Source organism: Bufo bufo, chromosome 5 (genome assembly GCF_905171765.1).
Source record: "Bufo bufo chromosome 5, aBufBuf1.1, whole genome shotgun sequence".
Lineage (NCBI taxonomy): Eukaryota > Metazoa > Chordata > Amphibia > Anura > Bufonidae > Bufo > Bufo bufo.
The window spans coordinates 361,883,923-361,909,144 of NC_053393.1; the positions used below are offsets into that span (position 1 = coordinate 361,883,923).

The 25,222-nt window shown below is 42.6% G+C and overlaps 1 protein-coding gene and 1 long non-coding RNA gene across 5 annotated transcripts in view; one reads left to right on the plus strand and one right to left on the minus strand.

Annotated features, from left to right (window-relative positions):
• Nucleotides 1-868: 868 nt before the first annotated feature.
• The window catches only part of LOC121001761 (dentin sialophosphoprotein-like), a 113,337-nt gene continuing 88,983 nt past the window's right edge, over nt 869-25,222 (minus strand). For all 4 annotated transcript variants that reach the window (XM_040432968.1, XM_040432970.1, XM_040432971.1 and 1 more), the window contains 6 exons: nt 18,803-18,854; nt 14,560-14,610; nt 9,978-10,085; nt 5,672-5,741; nt 2,026-2,289; nt 869-1,614 (listed from right to left, as the gene is read on the minus strand). In XM_040432968.1, coding sequence (XP_040288902.1) covers nt 1,523-1,614; nt 2,026-2,289; nt 5,672-5,741; nt 9,978-10,085; nt 14,560-14,610; nt 18,803-18,854 — 637 coding nt within the window. In that variant the 3' untranslated portion in view covers nt 869-1,522. The remainder of the gene's footprint in view (nt 1,615-2,025; nt 2,290-5,671; nt 5,742-9,977; nt 10,086-14,559; nt 14,611-18,802; nt 18,855-25,222) is intronic.
• LOC121001762 lies at nt 1,692-21,319 on the plus strand. The gene is made up of 3 exons (XR_005779131.1): nt 1,692-1,814; nt 16,428-16,431; nt 21,309-21,319. It is a non-coding gene; the product is annotated as an uncharacterized LOC121001762 (long non-coding RNA).

Consider the following 25,222-nt stretch of genomic DNA (forward strand, 5'->3'; position numbering starts at 1 on the left):
TGGCAGTGCTCCTGCCGTTTCTCCTTGCACAAAGGCGGAGGTAGCGGTCCTGCTGCTGGGTTGTTGCCCTCCTACAGCCTCCTCCACGTCTCCTGATGTACTGGCCTGTCTCCTGGTAGCGCCTCCATGCTCTGGACACTACGCTGACAGACACAGCAAACCTTCTTGCCACAGCTCGCATTGATGTGCCATCCTGGATAAGCTGCACTACCTGAGCCACTTGTGTGGGTTGTAGACTCAGTCTTATGCTACCACTAGAGTGAAAGCACCGCCAGCATTCAAAAGTGACCAAAACATCAGCCAGGAAGCATAGGAACTGAGAAGTGGTCTGTGATCACCACCTGCAGAACCACTCCTTTATTGGGGGTGTCTTGCTAATTGCCTATAATTTTCACCTGTTGTCTATCCCATTTGCACAACAGCATGTGAAATTGATTGTCACTCAGTGTTGCTTCCTAAGTGGACAGTTTGATTTCACAGAAGTGTGATTGACTTGGAGTTACATTGTGTTGTTTAAGTGTTCCCTTTATTTTTTTGAGCAGTGTAGTATGTATATGCAGATTTCTAACAAAAACCTTTTGATTATAAAAAAAAAAATATAAGAAATAGTACGGAATGAACAACTTTAATGGTCTTCCAGGGCTTTGTGGCATAAAAATGCTTTATGTGATAGCTTCTTTAATCTGATTCACTGCAGTTGTCAAAGCACACAAACCTGCTGTCTACACACAATGCAGGAGGGAGGTGCGGCCCTACAATATGACAAACTTTACATTCACATTTTGAGGTCATATCGCAGTTTCTGCAAAACAGCTACAACATTAAAATAATAATTTACTTATAATGAAAACCTTAAAAGCATTTGAGGAATCCGTTATTTATTCACAGTAAAAAAAATTAAAAATAAAGTCTATAGGAGTATGTGCATGTCTAAACTGAGAAAAAGGAAAACGCTAAAACAATAGTTACAGACAAAAGCTTGCTTAGAAAACAGGGAGAATGGATTTATAAAATATGTGGTTGAAGAGGGGCATTCCTTAAAAGAGGAGTCTATTTTTAGTATCACTATAGGGGAAGGGTTCTTTTACAGAACAGAAATTTTACAGAACGCTGTGTTTACAGGAGATTAGATTTAGCTCCAAAAAACATGACCAGATTCCACCACACAAAGCAGAAACCTTTACCAAAAACCCCTGGCAATCACTTTTCAGCCAGCCTCTGGTAGAATTTTTTTTATTTTTTTTCAAATCACAGCATGCTCTGAGGTGTGGCCATTTTCACATAAACGTCCAAATGGGGAAAAAAGTATAAAAAACAAAAACAAAAAAACATGATTAAACAATGCCACCCCAAAAAATGCTTGTATAAAAACACATGAACAAAATGGTGGTTTTTTAAAAGCCAAAAAAACACCATAAAAAGTAAAAAAGTGTAGTGGGGCAAAACCCTAACTACAAAATGTGTTTGGGGCCTGACAGGGGTTTTTAACATTTATTACTGGCTTTATACACCTGTACAGATTCTATACATCTTCATCATCACTGCAAGCTGCTTCAGCAGCAACGCAATCGTCACTTTCCATCGACAGGTCTACTTCAGTTCCAGCACATGGGTCTGTGGAGGAAACAAGCAGTGATATTATAACAACATGCAAAAGTCAAATGTAATCACAAGATTCATTAGTCCTGCGATGGCGAACCTCCGGCCCTCCAGCTGTGGTAAAACTACGACTCCCAAGATGCCCCCTTGCTTGGCTGTTTTCAGAACTCCATAGAAATGACTGGAGTATGCTTGGAGTCGTAGTTTCGCCGGAGGTTACCCATCACTGGGATTCGTCAGTCAGATTTTCTCTACGGACAGCTTCTTCCCTATAGGAAGTATAACGGATGCAGCTCATGAATACATCTGGCTTCATAAAACAGCACTGTGACACAAGAAAGTCTGAAATCTTTGCACATTGCTCACAGGGTCCCTAAAGCTATAAAATGGTGTCCTTGAAGTTGGTTTCTTTAGTATGACACTTACTGTCATTTGCCGGGTTTGTTGCGGATAGCTTGTTTGAGGCGTCACTGTCCTCACATATGTTTGTTGGTGATCTTGAAGCAATGGATGAGGTGTCTGGATTGTTTGGCTGATTTCTGATAGGCGAGTTTGGCTGGCAGTCTGCAGGAGATGTGGGACTGGAGATGCATTGCACTGGTAATGAATGAACTGGAGAACCTGCTGCTGAATTTATTCTTTCATATTCAATCGTATTTGTTGCTTGGGGCAGAAAAGAATTTGTTTGCTCTGAAATGAAAAGTGTAAGATATCATAGATGGGTTAATTTTTATCCCTCCAAATCACAGTCTCCGTGTAAACAACAGCAAATAAAAACAAATGAGCAGGATCTCTAGTAAACTGCAGCCCACGTCTGTGACGAGGATTTGCTACAAACCTTCCTCAATTTTCATATACAGACTCTGTGTGCTCATTAAACAGCCTCTGTCACCATGATCAACCCTATTAAACCAGATAAACTGCGTGGTAGGGCTGATTAAACATACAAACGAAAGGTATCGTTTTAAACAGCTGCAGAGATGTCTGTGCTTTTAAACAGTGTATATGATATCATGGTATGACAGCTCTAGGATGAATCTTACGTCTTTCCTGATACTCCTACATAATACACCTATATCTTGTTCAAGATCTGTTTCTTAGTGCAAAGTTTGAGCCAAGTGTCGCAGATATGAGAGTAATGATTAGTATTGAGCAAAGCGAGCTTCGGATGCTACATCCTAAGTCGCTTCATTCAAAACTTCGAAATAATAATGTACGGAGATCCGTCTCCATACAGTATTAAAATGTATGGGCTCCGATGAGCCGAAGTAAGTTATTTGCGAAGTAGAGAGTTACTTCATTAAATAACTTCGGCAGTTGGAAAACAACTTTAAAACTTGAAACCGAACTCTGCTTCGGTACCGACTAGTTAGTGAAACAGATTTCCGCTGAATTTTCTGCCACAAAATCTGCAGTGTGACGGCACGCTAACTTGGCTGCAAGATAGGTGTATTTATACTATTTGCATTATGACCGCAATATCTAGACCACCCATTGCTCAAATGATCGTACAATTCATCTGGGAAAGTCTTCAGGTCTTTTCACTTTTTCCATATTTTGTCATGTTGCAGCCTTTAGTGCTAAAATAAAAAAACTAAAAAATTCCCCCCCCCCCCCATCATTCAGCACTCAATGCCCTATAATGACAAAGTGAAAACAGAACGTTTAAACTCTTTGCTGATTTATTGAAAAATAAAAAATATTGCATTGTCACAAGTATTCAGACCCTTTACTCAGGACTTGAAGCACCTTTGAAGCAGTGATTACAGCCTCCAGTCTTCTATGATGCAACAAGGTTTGCCCACCTGATTTGAGATTTTCTGCCATTGTTCTCTGCAGATCCTCTCAAACTTTGTTAGGTTGGATGGGGACAGTCAGTGGACAGCCATTTTTCAGGTGCCCTTCAGAGATGCTCAATTCAAGCCAATCCTCTGGCTTAGCCACTCACTCAAGGGCATTCACATAACTATTCCTAAGCCACTCCTTGGTTGTCTTGGCTGTGTGCTTAGGGTCATTTTTTGGAAGGTGAACCTAAGGCCCAATACTTTGCTCCATTTAACTTTCCCTCAACCGTGACCAGCCACTGGAAAACACCCCCCACAGCATGATGCAACCACCACCATGCTTCATTGTAAGATTGGCGTTGGTCATGAGCAGTGCTTGGTTTTCTCCCACCATTTACGTTTAGAATTGAAGCCAAAAAGTTAAATATTGGTTTTGCAAACTCCAGGCAGGCTTTCATGTGTCTTTTACTAATTAAAGGCTTCTTTCTGGCCACTCTGGCATAAAGCCAAAATTGGTTGAGTGCTGCAGTGATGGTTAATCTTCTGAAAGTTTGGTCAATCTGCACACAGGATCTCTGGAGCTCAGCCAGAGTGACCATTGTGTTCTTGGTCATCTCTCTCATCTTTCCCCTTTTCCCCTAATTACTTAGTTTGGTAGGGCAACTAGCTCTAGTAAGAGGCCTAGTCCAAACGTCTTCCATTTAGAAATTACAGAACCAACTGTGCTCTTGGTAACTTTCAGTGCAGCAGACATTTTTGGACCCTTCTCCAGATCTGTGCCTCCAAACAATCCTGTCTCTGCGAGACCTTACATAGACAGAGGTGTGTCTTTCCAAATCATGTCCAGTCAACTGAATTGACCACAGGTGGCCTCCATTCAAGTTGTAGAAACACCTCAAAGATAAGGAGACATGGGAGTCCCACAGAACTAAATTTCAAGTATCATAGCAAAGAGTCTGAATACTTTTGTCCATATGATTTTTTTTTTCCAATTTAATACATTTTCAAACATTTCTAATATTCTGTTTTCACTTTCTAATTATGGAGTATTGAGTGTAGATTAATGGGGAGAAATTGACATTTCTTGTATTCTAGCACAAGGCCGCAACATAATACAGTGTGAAAAAAGTGAAAGGGTCCGAAGACTTTCTGAATGCATTGTAAGTTAGGATTCTAGTAAATTCTTTTTACTTATTTATAACAAATTATGAAAGAAAAAGAAAAAAAAAACTAAAAAAAACGGAGGTCTAAGTCTCTCTACAGTGGAAATGTATAGCCAGCCATTGCTTCTGCAGGCCCCTTGGTGTTAAAAAGGTGTGTCTTATAGTCCAAAAAATACTGTAATATAAAAATAAGCAGATGACAGCAAAAATGCTTAAATGTAAAAGTCAGAAAAAAACATTACATTATCCATCACATGGTAAATGAGAACAATGTGACGGAAGCTGGATCTTTACACATGGCTGCTGCCAGCAGCATGGATGTTGATCAGTGGCTTGTGTCACCATAGCCTAGGATAGGCCATCATTAGTTGAACATATATGTTAAAGCAGCATTCCCACGAAAAAAATAAAAATCATTATTCTTTGACCTGTTAGAAAGGTACATGAACTTTAGTAAAGTTAATCTCTTTACCAGTGGCTGTAGTTGTGAGTTATAAGCTCCCTTCTGATCCTCAGCTGTGTCATGTGACCAACACTGACTCTCCAACTGACACAGGACAGGAAGTCAGTGACTTCTCTATTCATTCCTATGAGACGACCATTAAGGCTCCCATATGAATAGATGGAGAAAATGGCTTCCTGCCCACACATAAGATCTTGTGGTGTTTGGGCAGGAAGCCAATTTCTCCATCTATTCCTATGGGAGTCTTAATGGTCATCTCATAGGAATAAATAGAGAAGTTACTGTTGGTCACATGACACAGCTGAGGATCAGTAGTGACGTTATAACTCACAAATGCAGTCACTGGAAAGACAACCTTCACTACTGTTTACATCATGTACCTTTATAACAGGTCAAAGAATAAACAGTTTTGTTGGAGTGCTCCTTTAAGACCACAGTAACCAAGCGATGACATGATATGTTTACTGCTAATTTTCTTCATGAAGAATTAACATTTTGTATGGTTTTGAATAAAAATGAAATGATTGAAAGAGTAGCCTATGCAAAGATGGATCTCTGTTTAAATTTCATGTTGCTGTAAAAAGCAAGACTTTCATTTTACTTGTAAAGTGCATGCATCCAAAGGAATAATGAACATAAAACATCAGTTGTGTCAAACTTACCATGATCATTGTGATTATCAGAAGACCCCACAAGTTCCTCAGGTGAACTGTGCTCCGCTTCTGTGCAGAACTAAACACAAACAAAATATACTACAGGAAATATTTCCACAGAATATTATAATAATGACAACACCCCAGTATAATACTAATAAGGAGACCTGTGAAGATGGGGCTTGGATAATGTGAAAATGTGTAATTCCATCATTTTTATGTCAGTAAGGCTCAATGATCATGGTTTCTAATTGGCGGTTTTAATATCCCTAGCCTGAGGAGTTTAGTTCTGTGCACATCAAATGACCGCTATCTAAAGAGGGGCATGTTTACAATTAAAGGGGTTGTTCCACTAATATGAAATGTATCCTATCCAACAGATATCGCTGTTCTATCACTTTGTCCAAATACCACTATTTATAAAAACTTAGGGCTCACTCAGATGATTCTATCCATTTTGCAAATTGCGGATCCTGGCCACGTGTGTTCCACATTGCACGGAACAGAACAGCCAGCCCTATGATACAAATGCCTATTCTTTTCTGCAAAAACAGACAAGAATAGGACATGTTCTATATTTTTTGCGGTACCACAGAATGGAAGTACGGAAATGAATGGGTCTGCATCCGTTCCACAATGAGTATTGAAATGAATGGGTCTGCATCCGTTCCACAAAATTGCAAAACGGATGCGGACACAAATATACGGTCATCTGAATAAGCCCCATTCTAATGTTATTAGCCTACTGCGGCAAATCAGTTTTGATTTCAGTTGCTGTTGGCTATGTCCTGTAGTGGAGCTGTGTAATACAGGATGCACAAGCTTCTCCTTCCCTTCAATAACTACTCCTCTACGTGCAGTGTCAGGGATAGATAACAGACAGATAAACATAATGATGACTTTTTCACTAACAAATGATAGACATTAGCAGAAGTTACATCTGTTATAAATCAAGTTACACAGGGCATTTTCAATATGTGGAGGTAGAAAATAAACTGGTTAGTCTCACATGCCCTGATTCAAGTATGGGTGGATAAAACTGCAAATTAGATCAATTTGGAGGGGGGAAAAAACAAAACAAAAAAACAACCTAAGGCCTGTTTCACACTGGTGTTAATGTCCTGCTAGAACCATTAACACCAATGTGAAACAGGCCTGAGGAGGAATGAGAGCTAGAGTACTTGATGAAAAGCTTTAGAGCACGGGTGTCAAACACAAGGCCCGCGGGCCGAATCCGGCCCGCCAGACCTCGTCATGTGGCCCGCGCAGCCGCCGCCGATATGCGGCAGGCGAGCGAGCTGGCGGCGGCGGCTGAGCACAGGGAGATGAGCGCTTCCATTGTGGAAGCGCTCATCTCCAGTCATCTGTATCGCCGTCCTCAGGACAGCGATACAGATGCCTGCCTGTGCTGCGGTAGGGAGAGGCGTGTCCCTTTCCCTTCCTCTGATAGGCTGCCGGCCTAGTGCCTGCAGACTATCAGAGGCCGGAACAGGCGACGCGATGACGTCATCGCGCTGCCTGAGCCATACAGCGTGGGACACAGGCCAGAAGAGGCCTGCATCGCATCACTCACATGGAGGTAAGTATGTGTTTTTTTTTATTATTTTTATTATGTACAATACTTTTACTGGCAAAGGGGGGGCTGTTTGTTATTACTGGCGGCAAAGGGGGGGCTGTTTGTTATTACTGGCGGCAAAGGGGGGGCTGTTTGTTATTACTGGCGGCAAAGGGGGGGCTGTTTGTTATTACTGGCGGCAAAGGGGGGGCTGTTTGTTATTACTGGCGGCAAAGGGGGGGCTGTTTGTTATTACTGGCGGCAAAGGGGGGGCTGTTTGTTATTACTGGCGGCAAAGGGGGGGCTGTTTGTTATTACTGGCGGCAAAGGGGGGGCTGTTTGTTATTACTGGCGGCAAAGGGGGGGCTGTTTGTTATTACTGGCGGCAAAGGGGGGGCTGTTTGTTATTACTGGCGGCAAAGGGGGGGCTGTTTGTTATTACTGGCGGCAAAGGGGGGCTGTTTGTTATTACTGGCGGCAAAGGGGGGGCTGTTTGTTATTACTGGCGGCAAAGGGGGGGCTGTTTGTTATTACTGGCGGCAAAGGGGGGGCTGTTTGTTATTACTGGCGGCAAAGGGGGGGCTGTTTGTTATTACTGGCGGCAAAGGGGGGGCTGTTTGTTATTACTGGCGGCAAAGGGGGGGCTGTTTGTTATTACTGGCGGCAAAGGGGGGGCTGTTTGTTATTACTGGCGGCAAAGGGGGGGCTGTTTGTTATTACTGGCGGCAAAGGGGGGGCTGTTTGTTATTACTGGCGGCAAAGGGGGGGCTGTTTGTTATTACTGGCGGCAAAGGGGGGGCTGTTTGTTATTACTGGCGGCAAAGGGGGGGCTGTTTGTTATTACTGGCGGCAAAGGGGGGGCTGTTTGTTATTACTGGCGGCAAAGGGGGGGCTGTTTGTTATTACTGGCGGCAAAGGGGGGGCTGTTTGTTATTACTGGCGGCAAAGGGGGGGCTGTTTGTTATTACTGGCGGCAAAGGGGGGGCTGTTTGTTATTACTGGCGGCAAAGGGGGGGGCTGTTTGTTATTACTGGCGGCAAAGGGGGGGCTGTTTGTTATTACTGGCGGCAAAGGGGGGGCTGTTTGTTATTACTGGCGGCAAGGGGGGGCTGTTTGTTATTACTGGCGGCAAAGGGGGGGCTGTTTGTTATTACTGGCGGCAAAGGGGGGGCTGTTTGTTATTACTGGCGGCAAAGGGGGGGCTGTTTGTTATTACTGGCAAAGGGGGGCTGTTTGTTATTACTGGCGGCAAAGGGGGGGCTGTTTGTTATTACTGGCGGCAAAGGGGGGGCTGTTTGTTATTACTGGCGGCAAAGGGGGGGCTGTTTGTTATTACTGGCGGCAAAGGGGGGGCTGTTTGTTATTACTGGCGGCAAAGGGGGGGCTGTTTGTTATTACTGGCAAAGGGGGGGCTGTTTGTTATTACTGGCAAAGGGGGGGCTGTTTGTTATTACTGGCAAAGGGGGGGCTGTTTGTTATTACTGGCAAAGGGGGGGCTGTTATTACTGGCAAAGGGGGGGCTGTTATTACTGGGGGCTGTTATTACTGGCACAGAGGGGCTGTTATTACTGGGGGCTGTTATTACTGGGGGCTGCTATTACTGGCAAACGGGGGGCTGTTATTACTGGCAAAGGGGGGGCTGTTATTACTGGCAAAGGGGGGGCTGTTATTACTGGCAAAGGGGGGGCTGTTATTACTGGCAAAGGGGGGGCTGTTATTACTGGCAAAGGGGGGCTGTTATTACTGGCAAAGGGGGGCTGTTATTACTGGCAAAGGGGGGCTGTTATTACTGGCAAAGGGGGGCTGTTATTACTGGCAAAGGGGGGGCTGTTATTACTGGCAAAGGGGGGGCTGTTATTACTGGCAAAGGGGGGGCTGTTATTACTGGCAAAGGGGGGGCTGTTATTACTGGCAAAGGGGGGCTGTTATTACTGGCACAGAGGGGCTGTTATTACTGGGGGCTGTTATTACTGGGGGCTGCTATTACTGGCAAAGGGGGGCTGTTATTACTGGCAAACGGGGGGCTGTTATTACTGGCAAAGGGGGGGCTGTTATTACTGGCAAAGGGGGGGCTGTTATTACTGGCAAAGGGGGGGCTGTTATTACTGGCAAAGGGGGGCTGTTATTACTGGCAAAGGGGGGCTGTTATTACTGGCAAAGGGGGGCTGTTATTACTGGCAAAGGGGGGGCTGTTATTACTGGCAAAGGGGGGGCTGTTATTACTGGCAAAGGGGGGGCTGTTATTACTGGCAAAGGGGGGGCTGTTATTACTGGCAAAGGGGGGCTGTTATTACTGGCAAAGGGGGGGCTGTTATTACTGGCAAAGGGGGGGCTGTTATTACTGGCAAAGGGGGGGCTGTTATTACTGGCAAAGGGGGGGCTGTTATTACTGGCAAAGGGGGGGCTGTTATTACTGGCAAAGGGGGCTGTTATTACTGGCACAGAGGGGCTGTTATTATCTCTAAATACTTATTATGAAATCTTTCTCATTAGGATAAAACACCTCATCAGCTCCACCGAGCCCCCGGCCAAAGTGTGGAAGTGGCGTCCGAGATCCCCAAGGGCCAAGCCAAGTAACTGTAAGTTTTCCGGCCCTTTGAGGGTGACTAAACTGCTGATGCGGCCCCCGATGAATTTGAGTTTGACACCCCTGCTTTAGAGTGAAAAGTCCTCATATGAAAACAAACACAAATCAAGGGAATACAGAAGAATATTCACATACAGTTAGAACTAAAGATAACAGAACAAAGGGAGACTTACTATTTCTTCGAGTTTTAGCTCTTTGTATTTCGTTAGTGCAACGGAGAACAATTCTTTAACCTTTTCCGCAAATGCTACATCAGACTCATTTGCAACTGCAAAGGTTTTCTAACAAAATAAAACCATTCATTCAAGACATAGGTTTTAGAAAATCATACAGTTATACGTCACAAAACATATAAAAGATTATTTCCTGTAGTATTTACGCTATTCAAAGACAGCAGCATTATGTAAAACTTACCGTAAGAAAACTATGATATGAGCTATGAACACTATGGAAAACGTGGTCTGTTCTGCTTGTACTGCAGTGCAGACATAAATTCAAATATACCCTTTTGTCCTATACTTAAAGAACGTTATGAATATGATAATCGGTCATCAGTATCTGATCAGTGGGAGTACGACACAATCGGGAACCCCACCAATGAGCTGTTAGAGAAGGCAGTGGCGCTAGCAGTAGTGCCACTTCCTTCTCTCTGCTTTCCCTAGGCCAGTGACGACCAGTTCATTGGTCACGTGGCATAGGTGCAGCTCAGTGAATGAGGCCGAGCTTCGATACCAAGCACAGCTGCTGTGCAATGTATGGCACTGTGCTTGGTGAGCACTGAGAAGGCCACGGCACTCACAGAAGCGCTAATGTATTCTCAAACAGCTCATTGGTGGGAGTCCTAGACTTTTGACCCCCACCCTTCATATATACAGTACAAAAATCCCTTTTAAACTGGAATATATCAACAGAAAATGATATACATATTTCTGCTTTCATTTGGTATTTTAAAAGAGACTACCCAAACAGTATTAATTCTTTGAGGCACATTTGCACACAGTTTGTGACTGAAGTCGGCAGGAAGTTGTTCAAAAAAATCTTAGAAAAACTAACCACAGATTTTCTGTGGATGTAGGCTTGCCCAAATGCTTCTGTCTCTTCATGTAATCCCAGACAGATTCGATGTTGAGACCAGGGCTCTGTGGGGGCCATATCATCATTTCCAGGAGATTTGCTCTTTTTACATTGAAGAAAACTTTTTTGACATTGGCTGTATGTTTGGGGTCATTGTCCTACTGCAGAATAAATTTGGAGCCAATAAAAAGCCTCCCTGATTGAGAACATGAGGGTTAAGTATCTGCCTGTATTTCTCTGCATTGAGCAGACCATTAATCCTGACCAAAACCCCAACTCCATTTGCTGAAATGCAGCCCAAATTTGCAATACACATCATACTTACTTATCTTCAAAATCAGAAGATGTCCAGCAGTGCCATCAGCTCAGAACTCACAGAAACCAGTGTGACCCAGGCATGCCCATCTAATGTTTGGAGAGGTCTGGCCAGAAGTGGTCTCAACTCAACTATGCATGAAAACTGCGGTGCAAAAAATGGCAGTAGGTGCTCTGTACTGATGAGCCAAAATTTTAAATATCTGGCTGTAACAGAAAGAAGTTTGTTTGCCCAAGCATGGCGGAGGTTCCTTGCAAGTTTGATACTGTATTTAAGCAAATGGAGTTTAGGATTTGGTCCAGACTAATGGTGTCCTCAATGCTGAGAAATAAAGGCAGATACTTATCCATCATGCATTACCATCAGAGAGGAGTCCGATTGGCTCCAAATTTATTCTGCAGCAGAACAACAACCCCAAACATACAGAATGTCATTATGAACTATCTTCAGTGTAAAGAAATCATGGAAGTCCCCCCCCAGAGCCATGATCTCAACATCATCAAGTCTGTCCAATGGCAGCGGACTGTATCACAGCGAGGAAAAAGGTGAGCTGTTCTCGGGAGATTTACCAAATATCACAAGAACAGCTCAACTTCTCCATGGCTGTGACGCAGTCTGCTCCGACTGGATGGTGTCACAGACAGGGAGGAGATGCCCACTGAGGAAACTAGATGTCTTCTACTCCCTGTACAGATGGTCCTAATTAACATACAGGGCACCAAAAACTGTGGAGGACACAGCAGAGGGGTATTTATAAAAATAAAAAAGCGTTTGCATCTACTGTGGCCTAAACATACCAGTTTGTGCTACAAAAACCCATGAAAGGTCCTTTAAAATGGTCCCTGTTGTTTCAAGAAACTTTGCAGAAATCATCAGTACAGGTAAATAAGAAACTTTGTAACATCTTTGCAGAAAAAAGTGTTTTTCTCTGCTAAATCCTTCTCGAGAGACCAGGCTGGCTGCCAGCTCACTGACACTGGGTTCAGACCTGAGCGTATTTGATATGCGCGTTTAACGCGCGTTTTTGTCCATAGTCAACGCACGTATTACGCGCGTTTGTGTGATTGACAGCAGTGTCCTATGGCCGCAAACGCGCGACAAAACGCCCCAAAGAAGCTCAAGAACTTGTTTATGCGTCGGGCGTTTTTCAGCGCGTTCGAACGCGCTGTAAAACGCGAAAATGTGAACCAGTCCCATAGGGAAGCATTGGTTTGCATCGGTTATGCGTTTTACAGCGCGTTTGAACGCGCTGTAAAACGCGCAAGTGTGAACTTAGGGTGAAGGATTAAATTACATGCTGGCCATAGAAGTTTAAGAGGGGAGGAAGCCTGAAGAGGGGAGGGTTTATTTAACAACTTCATTACCGGAGTGTTTATCCCCCTTCTTTACCAGGCCAGTTTTTCAGTTGTAGCAATGAGTCTATCTTACTGCAAATAACAGATTCATTTCTGAGCTAGCCTACATTTATTTGATATTAATTTTTCTCTGGACACCTTACACCTTTCTTTTGTGCTATTAGATGATGGAAATAATATATATTTTTTAAATTAAGATTTTTTTTGGAAAATTATGAAAAAAAAAAAAAAAGTTTTTCCTTTCTTATAATTTTTTTTTTATATTACAAAAGGTTTCAAGACAAAACATTTCTAAAACCATTACCGTACTATTGTACTCTGAAAATAAGCACTATTTATGTAATTTATCTACTGGTGGGGCCGGCCGCAAGACTTCAAAAGACTGAAGCGCATTTTGGTATTTGGCGGCCTATTTTCCTATTGCTGGTTCTATAGCACCGTACTGCCAGAAAAATGTTGTACAGTGTCAAAACGCTATAAGCCCCTTGAAAGTTACTTTTTTGTTTATGTCATTCGCCTAAGGTATTCATCTTGGGGAAATTTTTACATTTTAAGGTTTATTTTTATTATACATTTTTTGTATATTTTAAAAACAGAAAAAAAACTGCTATATAAAACATAGCCAAAACAAATACCTAGATTTTTTAAATAAACAAATGTGTGTAGGTTTGTATATTTTACAAATACAAATTCCACTATACTATTGCTAAAACTAATAAATATATATTTTATATGAATGAAAAAGGTACAGGATGTTTGTATTGGTGTCTAATTACTATTGCTAATACTGGTAACTATTGTTATATCTCTTACATATTTTTTTTTTTTTTTAAGTGAATGCCACAGTCAAGGAAGAGGTTAATTCCCAGCCTGCAGGCTGACATTTCATTTTTAAAGCCAGCAAGTGGCGCCTTACATAAGAAAAAGTGCTCCCTGCCGGCTTTCAACTTCCTCAATGTAAGGCTACTTTCACACTGGCGTTTTAGCTTTCCGTTTGCGAGATCCGGTCAGGGCTCTCACAAGCGGTCCAAAGCGGATCATTTTTGCCCTAATGCATTCTGAATGGAAAAGGATCTGCTCAGAATGCATCAGTTTGCCGTCTCCATTCCGCTTTGGAGGCGTTTTGGTGTCCGTCTGACGAAACTGAGCCAAACGGATCAGTTCTGACACACAATGTAAGTCAATGGGGACGGATCCGTTTTCTATAACACAATCCGGCACAATAGAAAACTGATCCGTCCTCCATTGACTTTCAATGGTGTTTAAGACGGATCCGTCTTGGCTATGTTAAAGATAATACAAACTGATCCGTTTAGAGCGGATGCAGACGTTTGTATCATTTGTATTTATTTTATGCAGTTATATAGCGCTACTATATTCCATAGCACTTTACAGACATTAGCATCCAACTGTCCCAAATGGTGCTCACAATCTAAGGTCCCTAACAATATGTCTTTGGAATGTGGGAGGAAACCGGAGTACCCGGAGAAAACCCACACAAACACGGCGAGAAAATACAAACTCGAGTCTGAAAGCCTTAAGCCTCATGCACACGTCCGTGAAACACGGACCGTGTGATACCGGCCAGTGTATCACTGTACTGCGGCGGCAGCAGGAAGCGCACGGCGTCATAGCAACCAATGGCGCCGTGCGCTCCTGCACTCAGAAGAAATCCAGGCCGGTATCACACGGTCCGTGTTTCACGGACGTGTGCATGAGGCTTTATACACGCTTGTAGCAGAGTGCTACAAGCGTGTATTACAAGCACACCGCTCCAGCTGGCCACAGCACATCTCCCTGTGACTGCAGCTGTCTAATGACAGCGTGATCACAGCAATCTGGGCCGGTACGGGCATCCGGCAGATCGCGATGTAACCCGCCGCTTTTATACGTAGGGTTACAGATAGTAGCCTACCGCCACGGCATAGAAAGTCGTGTGGCGGTAGGAAAGTGGTTAAAGAGACAGACATAGAAAGTTGGTCAATCTGCAACTAATGTACGAGTACATACCAGAAGTTTGAACACGTCTTCATTGCTTTTTACTGGCGTTATATGAAATGTCTGTAAAATACACACAAAGGATATTCTTCTTCATATCTTGCAGGATAACGCTATATTTTAAAAATACAATAATGTGACTGACAAAATGAGACAACACATGACATGTTGTAAGCTGTAACCATGGTGGCACACAAGTATGTATAGGAAAAACGGTATAGTAAAATAGTTAGAATACCAATGCAGGTAATTTGGCAAAGTAGTTGTTTAACCCTTTTCTGACACAGTCATTTCTCACCTTCCTGACCAGGGCTATTTTTGCAAATCTGATGCGTCACTATATGTGGTGATTACTGAACTGCATTAAAATAACTTAAATGTTTTTACTTATCCAACCGATTCTGAGACTGTTTTCTCGTGACACATTTATTAAAAAGTTTACGCCACACTTGTGGCATAAAAAAAATAGCACATTATGGTGCATGCTATATGTGCACCATAATTTGAGTCTTTTTCGGCTTTAGAAAAGTGGTGACAAAAAGGGACAGGAGTTAGCAGGAGGGGCTTTGCGCACCCCGACAAATTTAGTATAACTTTCGCCAGAAACTGGCTGGAGTAGACTTCAGTTTTTGGCTCAGGGCAGAGATGAGCCTAATTTATTAAGAGATATCTGCCTCTTAATAAATTAGGCGCAACCCACGCCAATGCAAGAAGATCAAGAGTTTTGATAAATCTTCCCCACTGTACTTCATGTTAGTGATAAATCTGGGTCGGTTTTACATTTATGTATGGAGAATTTGGAAAAAGTCACAATTTTCTACATTTGAATGTCTCCGCTTTTAAGGCCTCATGCACACGACCGTTGTTTTGGTCCGCATCCGAGCCGCAGTTTTTGCAGCTTGGATGCGGACCCATTCACTTCAATGGGGCTGCAAAATATGCGGACAGCACTCTGTGTGCTGTCCGCATCAGTTACTCCGTCCCGTGGTCCGCAAAAAAAAGATAACCTGTCCTATTCTTGTCCGTTTTGCGGACAAGAATAGGCAGTTATATCAATGGCTGTCCGTGCCGTTCCGCAAATGGCGGAATGCACACGGACGCCATCCATGTTTTGCGGATCTGCAATTTGTGGACCGCAAAACACACAACGGTCGTGTGCATGTAGCCTAAGACAGATCGCGATACCTCAAAATATCTACCTTATGTTGGCATAATTTTGTAAATGTTATTACATTTTTTTAGGATGTCAGAAGGCTTACGATTTTAGAAGCAATTTTTCAAAACCAACTTTTTTGAAGACCCATATCAGTTTTGAAGTCACTTTGAAGGGCTTACATAATAGAAACCACCCCATAAATTACCCTATTTTAGAAAAAACAACCTTTAAGTTATTTAAAACTGAATTTACAAGCTAATTAAAGGGGTTGTCTCACTTCAGCAAATAGCATTTATTATGTAGAGAAAGTTAATACAAGACACTTACTAATTTATTGAGATTCTCCATATTGTCTGCTTTGCTGGCTTCATTCATTTTTCCATCCCATTATACACTGCTGGTATCCAAGGGTAAGGCCTCATTCAAACATACGTGGATTTTCACGGACCACGGTCCGTGAAAATCCATCTTTCTGAGTGCACGGCGTCATTGGTTGCTATGACGATGTCTGCTTCGTGCCGCCGCTGTACAGTAATACACTCGTATGATAAGAGTGTATTACTGTACAGCGGCGGCACTAGGTGCAGGGTGTCATAGCAACCACTGACGCCGTGCGCTCGTGCACTCAGGACGGGTTTTTACGTATGTGTGAATGAGGCCTTATGACCACCCGTGCAGTCCAGCAGCAGTAGCTGTGCTTACTACACACCATAGGAAAAGGCAGTGCAGTGAGATGGAAAAATGAATAGATACCGAACAGCATATATAGTTTTAGAGTAGGTCCTGCCTGACTGAGACCACCTTGACGCTGGTAGGCGGGCACAGGTGTTTTAGGGTCCATTCACACGTCCGTGGTGTATTCCGAATCCGCAAATTTCAGATCCGCAATACACACGGGCAGCACCCCCATAGAACTGTCCATTCTTGTCCGCAATTGCGGACAAGAATAGGACATGTTCTATTCTTGTCCGCAATTGCGGACAAGAATAGGACATGTTCTATTTTTTTGCGGAGCCGTGGCCTGGAAGTTTGGGGCCGCGCTCCGGAAATGCGGAACATAGTGTGCTCTCCGCATCCCATTCTGCCCCATTGAGAATGAACGGGTCTGCACCCGTTCCCGATATTGCGGAACGGATGCGGACCCATTTTCGGATGTTGAATGGAGCCTTAATCAAAGTATACTGGCTGAGAGTCTCAGATTTTAGCATATCAGAATGAAGGCTTAGTCTATATATAATATTTACATCTACTGTGTACATTATTTTCAATGATTTTTTATTTTTTTTTTAAGAAATGTAGCCATGCAAATCTGCATATTCATTTATTTCATTGTGCAGGATTTTTTTTTTAAATCTTTTTTTGTTTCCATGGTTACAACCACTCTGCAACACATCAGCAGTGGTTGTGCTTGCACACTAAAGGAAAAAGCACTGACTTCTCTGGTGGCCATAACCATTGGAGTGCATAGGCTAGTGCTTTTTCCTGTAGTGTGAAAGCACGACCACCACTGCAAGCAGTGTATAATGTGAATGAAAAAAGAATCCAGCTAGCAAAGGAAGAAATATGGAGAATCTCAATACATTAGTAAGCGCCTTGTATTAACTTCCTCTACATAATAAATGCTATTTGCTGAAGTGAGACAACCCCTTTATATTCTATGAAACGCCTGTGGAGTCAGTACACCCCTCGATAAATTCCTTTTAGATAGTGTTGATCGAAGAGAGCCTAGGGTAATTTTGTACGGAGATCCATCTCTGTACAGTATTAGAATGTATGGGCTCCAATGAGCCTAAGTAAGTCATTCGCGATTTCGTTGAATAACTTCAGGAGTTGATTTTTAAAGTGAAAACAAAACTTTGCTTTGGTTCAGACTAGTATCTCGGAACCAAAGCAGAGTTCGGATTAAAGTTTTTAAGATGGTTATCGACTTCAGAAATAACTTACTTTGGCTCATCGGAGCCCATACAATGTAATACTGTACGGAGACGGATCTCTGTACAGTATTATTACCAAGTTTTGAATGAAGCGACTACAGATGAAGCATCTGAAGCTTGCTTCGCTCAACACTAAATCTAGAAACACGTGGCTGTGAAAATGAAAAATTTCTTCTAAAAAATAAATATAAAAAATGTTCCCCCAAAGGGTGACAGAAGAAACAGGACCCCACAAATTTGTTACCTTCGGTAACGCCCCATTTGGAGGGCAGATTTTCCAGGAATAGTTTTCGGGCGCCATTTCGCAGTTGAAGAAACCCTGAGGTACCCCTAGAGTGGAAAACCCTTAAAAAGAGACCTCATTTTGGAAACCACACCACCCAAGCACATTTTTTTAGGGGTGTAGTGAGCAGTTTGAAACTAACAGTTGTTTCATAAAATTTTGAAACACTTTCTAGGGCTTCCAGGTGCCATGCAAACCCGAGAACACGTCGTGGGAGCCGACAGAGAGAGGAAGCACCCTCATTCTGTAAGCATCTTAGATGCTGTGGTCAGCACTGACTGCAGCATCTAAGGGGTTAATCCACCCGCACTGGCGTTTTCAGCAATGCTGGCGGATACAGCCAGGCACCAGTACTGAAATAACACAGCTCTTGTGCCACCCCAATCAGCACATCTTATATACGGTCAGTCACTTCCCACTGCGCCATACATGTGCAGTGGATGTCGGGAAGGGGTTAATAACCCTATGGTGTCCAAATTGTGAAGTGGGAAACAAATAGAAGAGGTAAGTCAATACTAAATTAGCTCTGCATTAATTTTCTCATCAGGGTATATTCACACAACAGATTTGTCCACCTGAAAATCTGCAACAAAATCCAAGAAATCAGAGCCCAACCTTTAGATTTCTGCCATGGATTTAACTGCACATCCATGTCACTTTGCAATGTGGATTTCAAATCTACAAAGCAACACAAACTCCCATTGGAAACAACCAGACGCGGATAAGCATGTGAAACACTCACCAAAAAGTGTGAAGTTTCTGCCATGTGAACATACCCTTAAAAGTGATCTGAAGAGTGAATATTTATGCTAATGGAATGAGTGTTCTAGACACCTTTCTTCACAATTCTACACAGCAAAAGATATTATCCAGTTTTCATACCTTTCTTGATTCTTTATGCCTGGTCTTGCCACTCTTTGAATGATGTTTCTTGCTGTAGTACAGATTTTAAAATAAGCCTTATTCAGTAAGCAGTGTGACATATGGTAGACATCATGTTATGTACTGAATATACAGAACAAACTTTAGTTTAGAAAGTCATGCAGAATTCTACTAGATTCCACTTGTCACCTATTTGTTGTCAGACCAACATCCTGAGATTTTAATATACAAATCATTTACATCAGATTATTGTGAGAGAGTATCCTATAGAAACATAGAATGTGTCGGCAGATAAGAACCATTTGGCCCATCTAGTCTGCCCAATATATCTGAATCCTATTAATAGTCCCTGGCCCTATCTTATATGAAGGATAGCCTTATGCCTATCCCATGCATGCTTAAACTCCTTCACTGTATTTGCAGCTACCACTTCTGCAGGAAGGCTATTCCATGCATCCACTACTCTCTCAGTAAAGTAATACTTCCTTATATTACTTTTAAACCTATGCCCCTCTAATTTAAAACTGTGTCCTCTTGTGTAGTTTTCTTCTTTTCAATATGCTCTTTACCGAGTGATTCCCTTTATGTATTTAGCAGTTTCTATCATATCCCCTCTGTCTCTTCTTTCTTTCCAAGCTATACATATTAAGGTCCTTTAACCTTCCGTGTAAGTTTTATCCTGCAATCCATGTACTAGTTTAGTAGCTCTTCTCTGAACTCTCTCTAGAGTATCTATATCCCTCTGGAGATATGGCCTCCAGTACTGCGCACAATACTCCAAGTGAGGTCCTCACCAGTGTTCTGTACAGCGGCATAAGCACTTCACTCTTTCTACTGCTTATACCTCTCCTATACATCCAAGCATTCTGCTGGCATTTCGTGCTGCTCTATTACATTGTCTCCCACCTTTAAGTCTTCTGAAATAATTACTCCTAAATCCCTTTCCTCAGATACTGAGGTCAGGACTGTGGTCAAATATTCTATATTCTGCCCTTGGGTTTTTTACGCCCCAGGTGCATTATCTTGCACTTATCCACATTAAATTTCAGTTGCCAGAGTTCTGACCATTCTTCTAGTTTTCCTAAATCCTTTTCATTTAGCGTTTCCCTCCAGGAACATCAACCCTGTTACATATCTTTGTGTCATCAGCAAAAAGACAAAACCTTACCATTGAGGCCTTTTGCAATATCACTTATGAAGATATTAAACAAAATTGGTCCCAGTACAGATCCCTGTGGAACCCCACTGGTAACATGACCTTGTTTTGAATGTTCTCCATTGACTACAACCCTCTGCTGTCTGTCACTCAGCCACTGCCTAATCCACTCAACAATATGGAGTCCATGCTCAATGACTGCAGTTTATTGATAAGTCTTCTATGTGGACAGTGTCAAAAGCCTTACTAAAATCTAGATATGCGATGTCTACTGCACCTCCACCGTCTATTATTTTAGTCACCCAGTCAAAAAAATCTATAAGATTTGTTTGACATGATCTCCCTGAAGTAAACCCATGTTGTTTTTCATCTTGCTAATCCATAGGATTTTAGATGTTCCACAATCCTATCCTTTAATAGGGTTTCCATTAATTTGCCTACTATTGATGTCAGACTCACTGGTCTATAGTTGCTCGATTCCTCCCTACTACCTTTCTTGTGAATGGGCACGACATTTGCCAATTTCCAATCTTCCGGGACGACTCCTGTTACTAATGATTGGTTAAATAAATCTGTTTAATGGTTTTGCCAGCTCACCCACTAAGTCTTTAAATAATTTTGGGTGTATCTCATCAGGCCCCTGTGACTTGTCTTCACTATATAGCAATCGCATCGCTCTGACTGGACTCGGATGAGGTGATGTGTGACTAGCTGGGCTCTGTGACAGTTGAGAGAGGGGATGTCAGATTGCTGGGGGTCTGACTGAGCTGAACTCCAGCAATTTCAACGATGGGGGGCACAGAGTGACGTGTTTGAATGGATACACATGTTGATCCACTGCTCCTTTCACTCAGGAGCTGAAACTCAAACTGAAACTGTATTCGTAAGGTTAATACATTTACATTGATAACCTTTGCTTAAATTACATGTAGCAGTCAAACCCTGCTAACATTAATAGTATATCATAACAAAATATATAACATCATTGTAGTTGTTTTGCTATGCATGTCCCTTAAAGGGAGCGTCTGTCTCCAAGTTTTCATGTTTTGGACTACTTATATAGCGTTCTTGCACACACACACACAAGTATAACAGTACCTTTGTTGTTTTTGTCCCATCTATTAAGGCAAAAAAAAAAAAAAAAGTTTATAAAGTTCATGCCGTGGCTCATTGTCCTCTGCTGGAGAGCTGTGGCATTAACCAGCTCACGAGCACTACCCATGCCTGTACCTCTGCCCATAGTGAGCAGAGCACTACCCATGCCTGTGCCCGGCAGTGAAGTGTGCAGGCGAGAACTGAAGAGGATGACACAAGATCATTACAGGGTGGGCCACAGGATACAATGGGGAGGGGTTGGGCGTGCAGATCACAGAGGGGTTTGGGCACTTGCAGCCAGAACACTGCCCCTGCAAACTCGTTTTTTCAGCCTTTCTTAGATAGGACAAAAACAACAAAGGCACTGTTATAAATGTGTGTGTGCGCAAGAACGCTATATAAGCAGTCCAAAACTATTCAATTCCTCACAAATTCCAAGATAATAGTTTGCTGTGAGTGGATTGTAGCTTTCTTTACATCCAGGACGAAGTGCAGAGCCACCTTAAAGCAGGGCTGTGGAGTTGGTAGATAAATGGTCTGACTCAGACTCCTCAGTTTTGGGTACTCCGACTCCTCTGTATTTAATATGCAAATGAATTTTATACATTCCTTGAAGGAAAGAAAGGCAACATTCATGTCATTACCACAGAACTACTGGCTAGGAAGCTGCTGCCTTCTCCTTTGTGTGCTGAAGATCGGGCAGTGGGAGGATCCAGGAAGGGGCATTTATTGTAAAACATGATTTCCCTAGTAGAATCCCATAGTCATGTTTAAAGTTAAGCTAACAATCTGAGTTTACAAGTTTTATAGCCTTAGCTGAATGACAGCATTTTTCAAATGGTTTACAGCTTGAGTCTTGTGCTACTAACTATCCATTCCGTCACTTATACAAGTGTCTCTAGTCCTGCAAAAAACATATTTACTTAATCAGTTATCAGTGAGAGGCTAGGTTAACCATGGGCGTTGCGTTCCCTGTAACAGCGGAACACAACACAATGGAAAGTATAAGTATTGCCGCTCTTAACTGTGCGTTGCGTGCCATATAGTGAAGCATATGAAAAGCATGCTTCTTCATGGTCACTTAACGTGTTCGTTTTGCGGTAACGTGACGCCCTGCATGCATTGGCCTTTATTCTTACAGTAGAGAAGTACCGTATTTTTCGCAAAAGTGGGGGAAAAAATAGCAGTGCGTCTTATGGGGGCGAGTCCTGCGACCGTCCGGTGAATAGGCTGAGGGGGAGGAGGGGCTGGGGGCCGGCATCTGTTTCTGTAATGGCAGCGGGGCCCGGTGCAGTCACTGTATTCTACTACACCGGGCCCCGCTCTCTGTAGTATACGGTAATCATATCTAACTTGTGGGTATTGTTTAAGTATTCCAATCATCTTAAATCTAGCGCTGTACTACTTACTACTAACTTATTGGCAGTCAGGAGGCCGGGTAGGCGCTCGTAGCGTAGCTCACTAAGTCACGCACCTTCTCCGCCCACTTTATAAATGAAGCAGGCACCGGGCCCCGCTGCCATTACAGAAACAGATGCTGGCCCCATTCACTACACAGGGACACTGTTATGGGGGGGGGGGGGGGGGGGGGGGAATCTGTGGATGACACAAAATAAGATGCTATATATGTGTCATCCACAGATGCCCCCATAACAGTGCCACCCACAGATGCCCCCATAACAGTGCCACCCACAGATGCCCCCATAACAGTGCCACCCACAGACCACCATTAGTTCAAAACCCACCAAAAGCACACCTTTTGGTTCAAATTTTTTTTTCTTATTATTTTCGTCCTCAAAAACCTAGGTGCGTCTTTAATAGGGCGAAAAATACGGTAATTATTATAACTTTTTGTGAATTGGGACATTTAAACTTGTTTTTTTTATTTTTTTATTCCAATTTAAATCTAGTCGGAGTCTGTTCATTTTTTGCCGACTCCAGGTACCTAAAATTGCCTCCTACTCCAACTCCACAGCCCTGCCTTAAAGGGCCACTAACGTTTCACACAGATAATGTGCTCTCTCTCCTCACTACAGAGGATGGTATTAAGACTGGCCCACAGACTTCTAAGGAGAAAGGAGAGAGCATGCTTTCCGCACTTTTCTCTCCACGAGCTCTAGATATTTTCTAGATTTTGCGAAAAGTTAGTGATCCTTTAACCCCTTCGGGACCCTGCCATTTTTAGCAAATCTGACATGTCACTTTATGTGGTGATAACTTTAAAACGCTTTTACTTATCCAAGCCATTCGGAGATTGTTTTTCTTGTCACATATTATACTCATGACAGTGATAAAATGGAGTCAAAATATTTCATTTTATTTATAAAAAAAATAAAGAATACCAAATTTACCAAAAATATGGAAAAATTATCAAATTCCAAATTTCAATTTCTCTACTTTTATAATAGATAGTAATACCTCCAAAAATCGTTATTACTTTACATTCCTCATATGCCTACTTCATGTTTGGATCATTTTTGAAAATTACATTTTATTTTTTGGGGACGTTAGAAGGCTTGCAGTTTAGAAGCAAATCTAAAAAATTTAAGAGAAAATTTCCAAAACTTTTTCAGAACTAGTTCAGTTATGAATAGACTTTCTGGTGCTTACATATTAGAAACCACCATAAAATCACCCCATTTTAGAACTACACCCCTTAAGCTATTCAAAACGGATTTTACAAACTTTGTTAACCCTTTAGGTGACCCACGAGAATATAGGAAAATGGAATGGAATTTCAAAATTTAAACTTTTTTTAGCAGATTTTAAATTATCATCTATTTTTTCTGCAACAAATCAGGGTTAACAGCCAAACAAAACTCAAAATATTTTACACTGAATCTGGAGTTTACAGAAACACCCCTGTGTGCTCAAAAACGGAAGTATGGGCGCACAGCAGGCTTAAAGGGACACTGACAGGCCTTCTGAGCATAGTTAGCTCTTTATATGCCCCCCTAGGTCTTATAATAAGTTCCCAATTCATATAAGTATTATCCCTGTGCGCATTATAAAACGTTAAAAATAATCTTTATAATCACCTCTCCTTTCTGCCCAAAGGGGGAGGGGGGCGTTCTTTGCGGCGCATTTGTGCCCAGCCGCGTCCCAACTGCCGGATCCTTAGACACGCCCATCTCATTAGTATTCACTTCGCTGGGCGGTATTTCTCAGTCCCCGACATTCGGAGATCATGCGCATGCGCCCGGCAACCTCGCTCGCCGGAATCACATTGCGCCAAGTGAATACTAATGAGATGGGCGCGTCTAAGGACCCGGCAGTTGGGGACGCGGCTGGGCACAAATGCGCCACAAAGAACGCCCCTTGGCAGAAAGGAGAGGTGATTATAAAGATTATTTTTAACGTTTTATAATGCGCACAGGGATAATACTTATATGAATTGGGAACTTATTATAAGACCTAGGGGGGCATATAAAGAGCTAATTATGCTCAGAAGGCCTGTCAGTGTCCCTTTAAGAGTGGAAGGAGCACCATATGGCTTTTGGAGAGCGGATTTAGCTGGATGGTAATTGGGAGCTATGTCGCATATGAAGACACCCTGAGGTGGCCCTACAGTGGAAACCCCCAAAAAGTGACCCCATTCTTGAAACTACACTCCTCAAGGAATATTTTAAGTTGTGCAGTAAGCACTTTGAGCCATCAGGCGTTTCACAGAATTAAGCCTCATGCAGAATTCAGTGTTTCACGGACGTGTGCTATATGTGTTCTCCACGGACAGCACACTTCCCTATTCATTTTAAAGTGTGTATTCACACATCAGTGTTTCAGCATGGTCCGTGGGTCCGTTTTTTTTACTACGGATGCATGCTCTATTTTGTCCGTGTTCACGGATCCATCACGACCATTATAGTCTATGGGTCCGTGAAAACCACGGAAGCCATCCGTGTTTTCACAGATCATTAACAAGAGATTCTTTGAAAAATTATTTTTCAGCTGTTGAGTGTTAGTGAAACACGAATGCAACACGCACAGCTAAAAACAGACCCACGGACCCAACACGGACCTGTCACGGGAGAAAACACGGATTGAACACTGTCCATGTTACCACTGACCCAAAACTGACACCGACGTCTGCATGAGGCATTATAAAACGCTTGGCTGTGAAAATGAAAAATTACAAATTTTTCCTGAAAAAGTTGCTTTACACCCACATT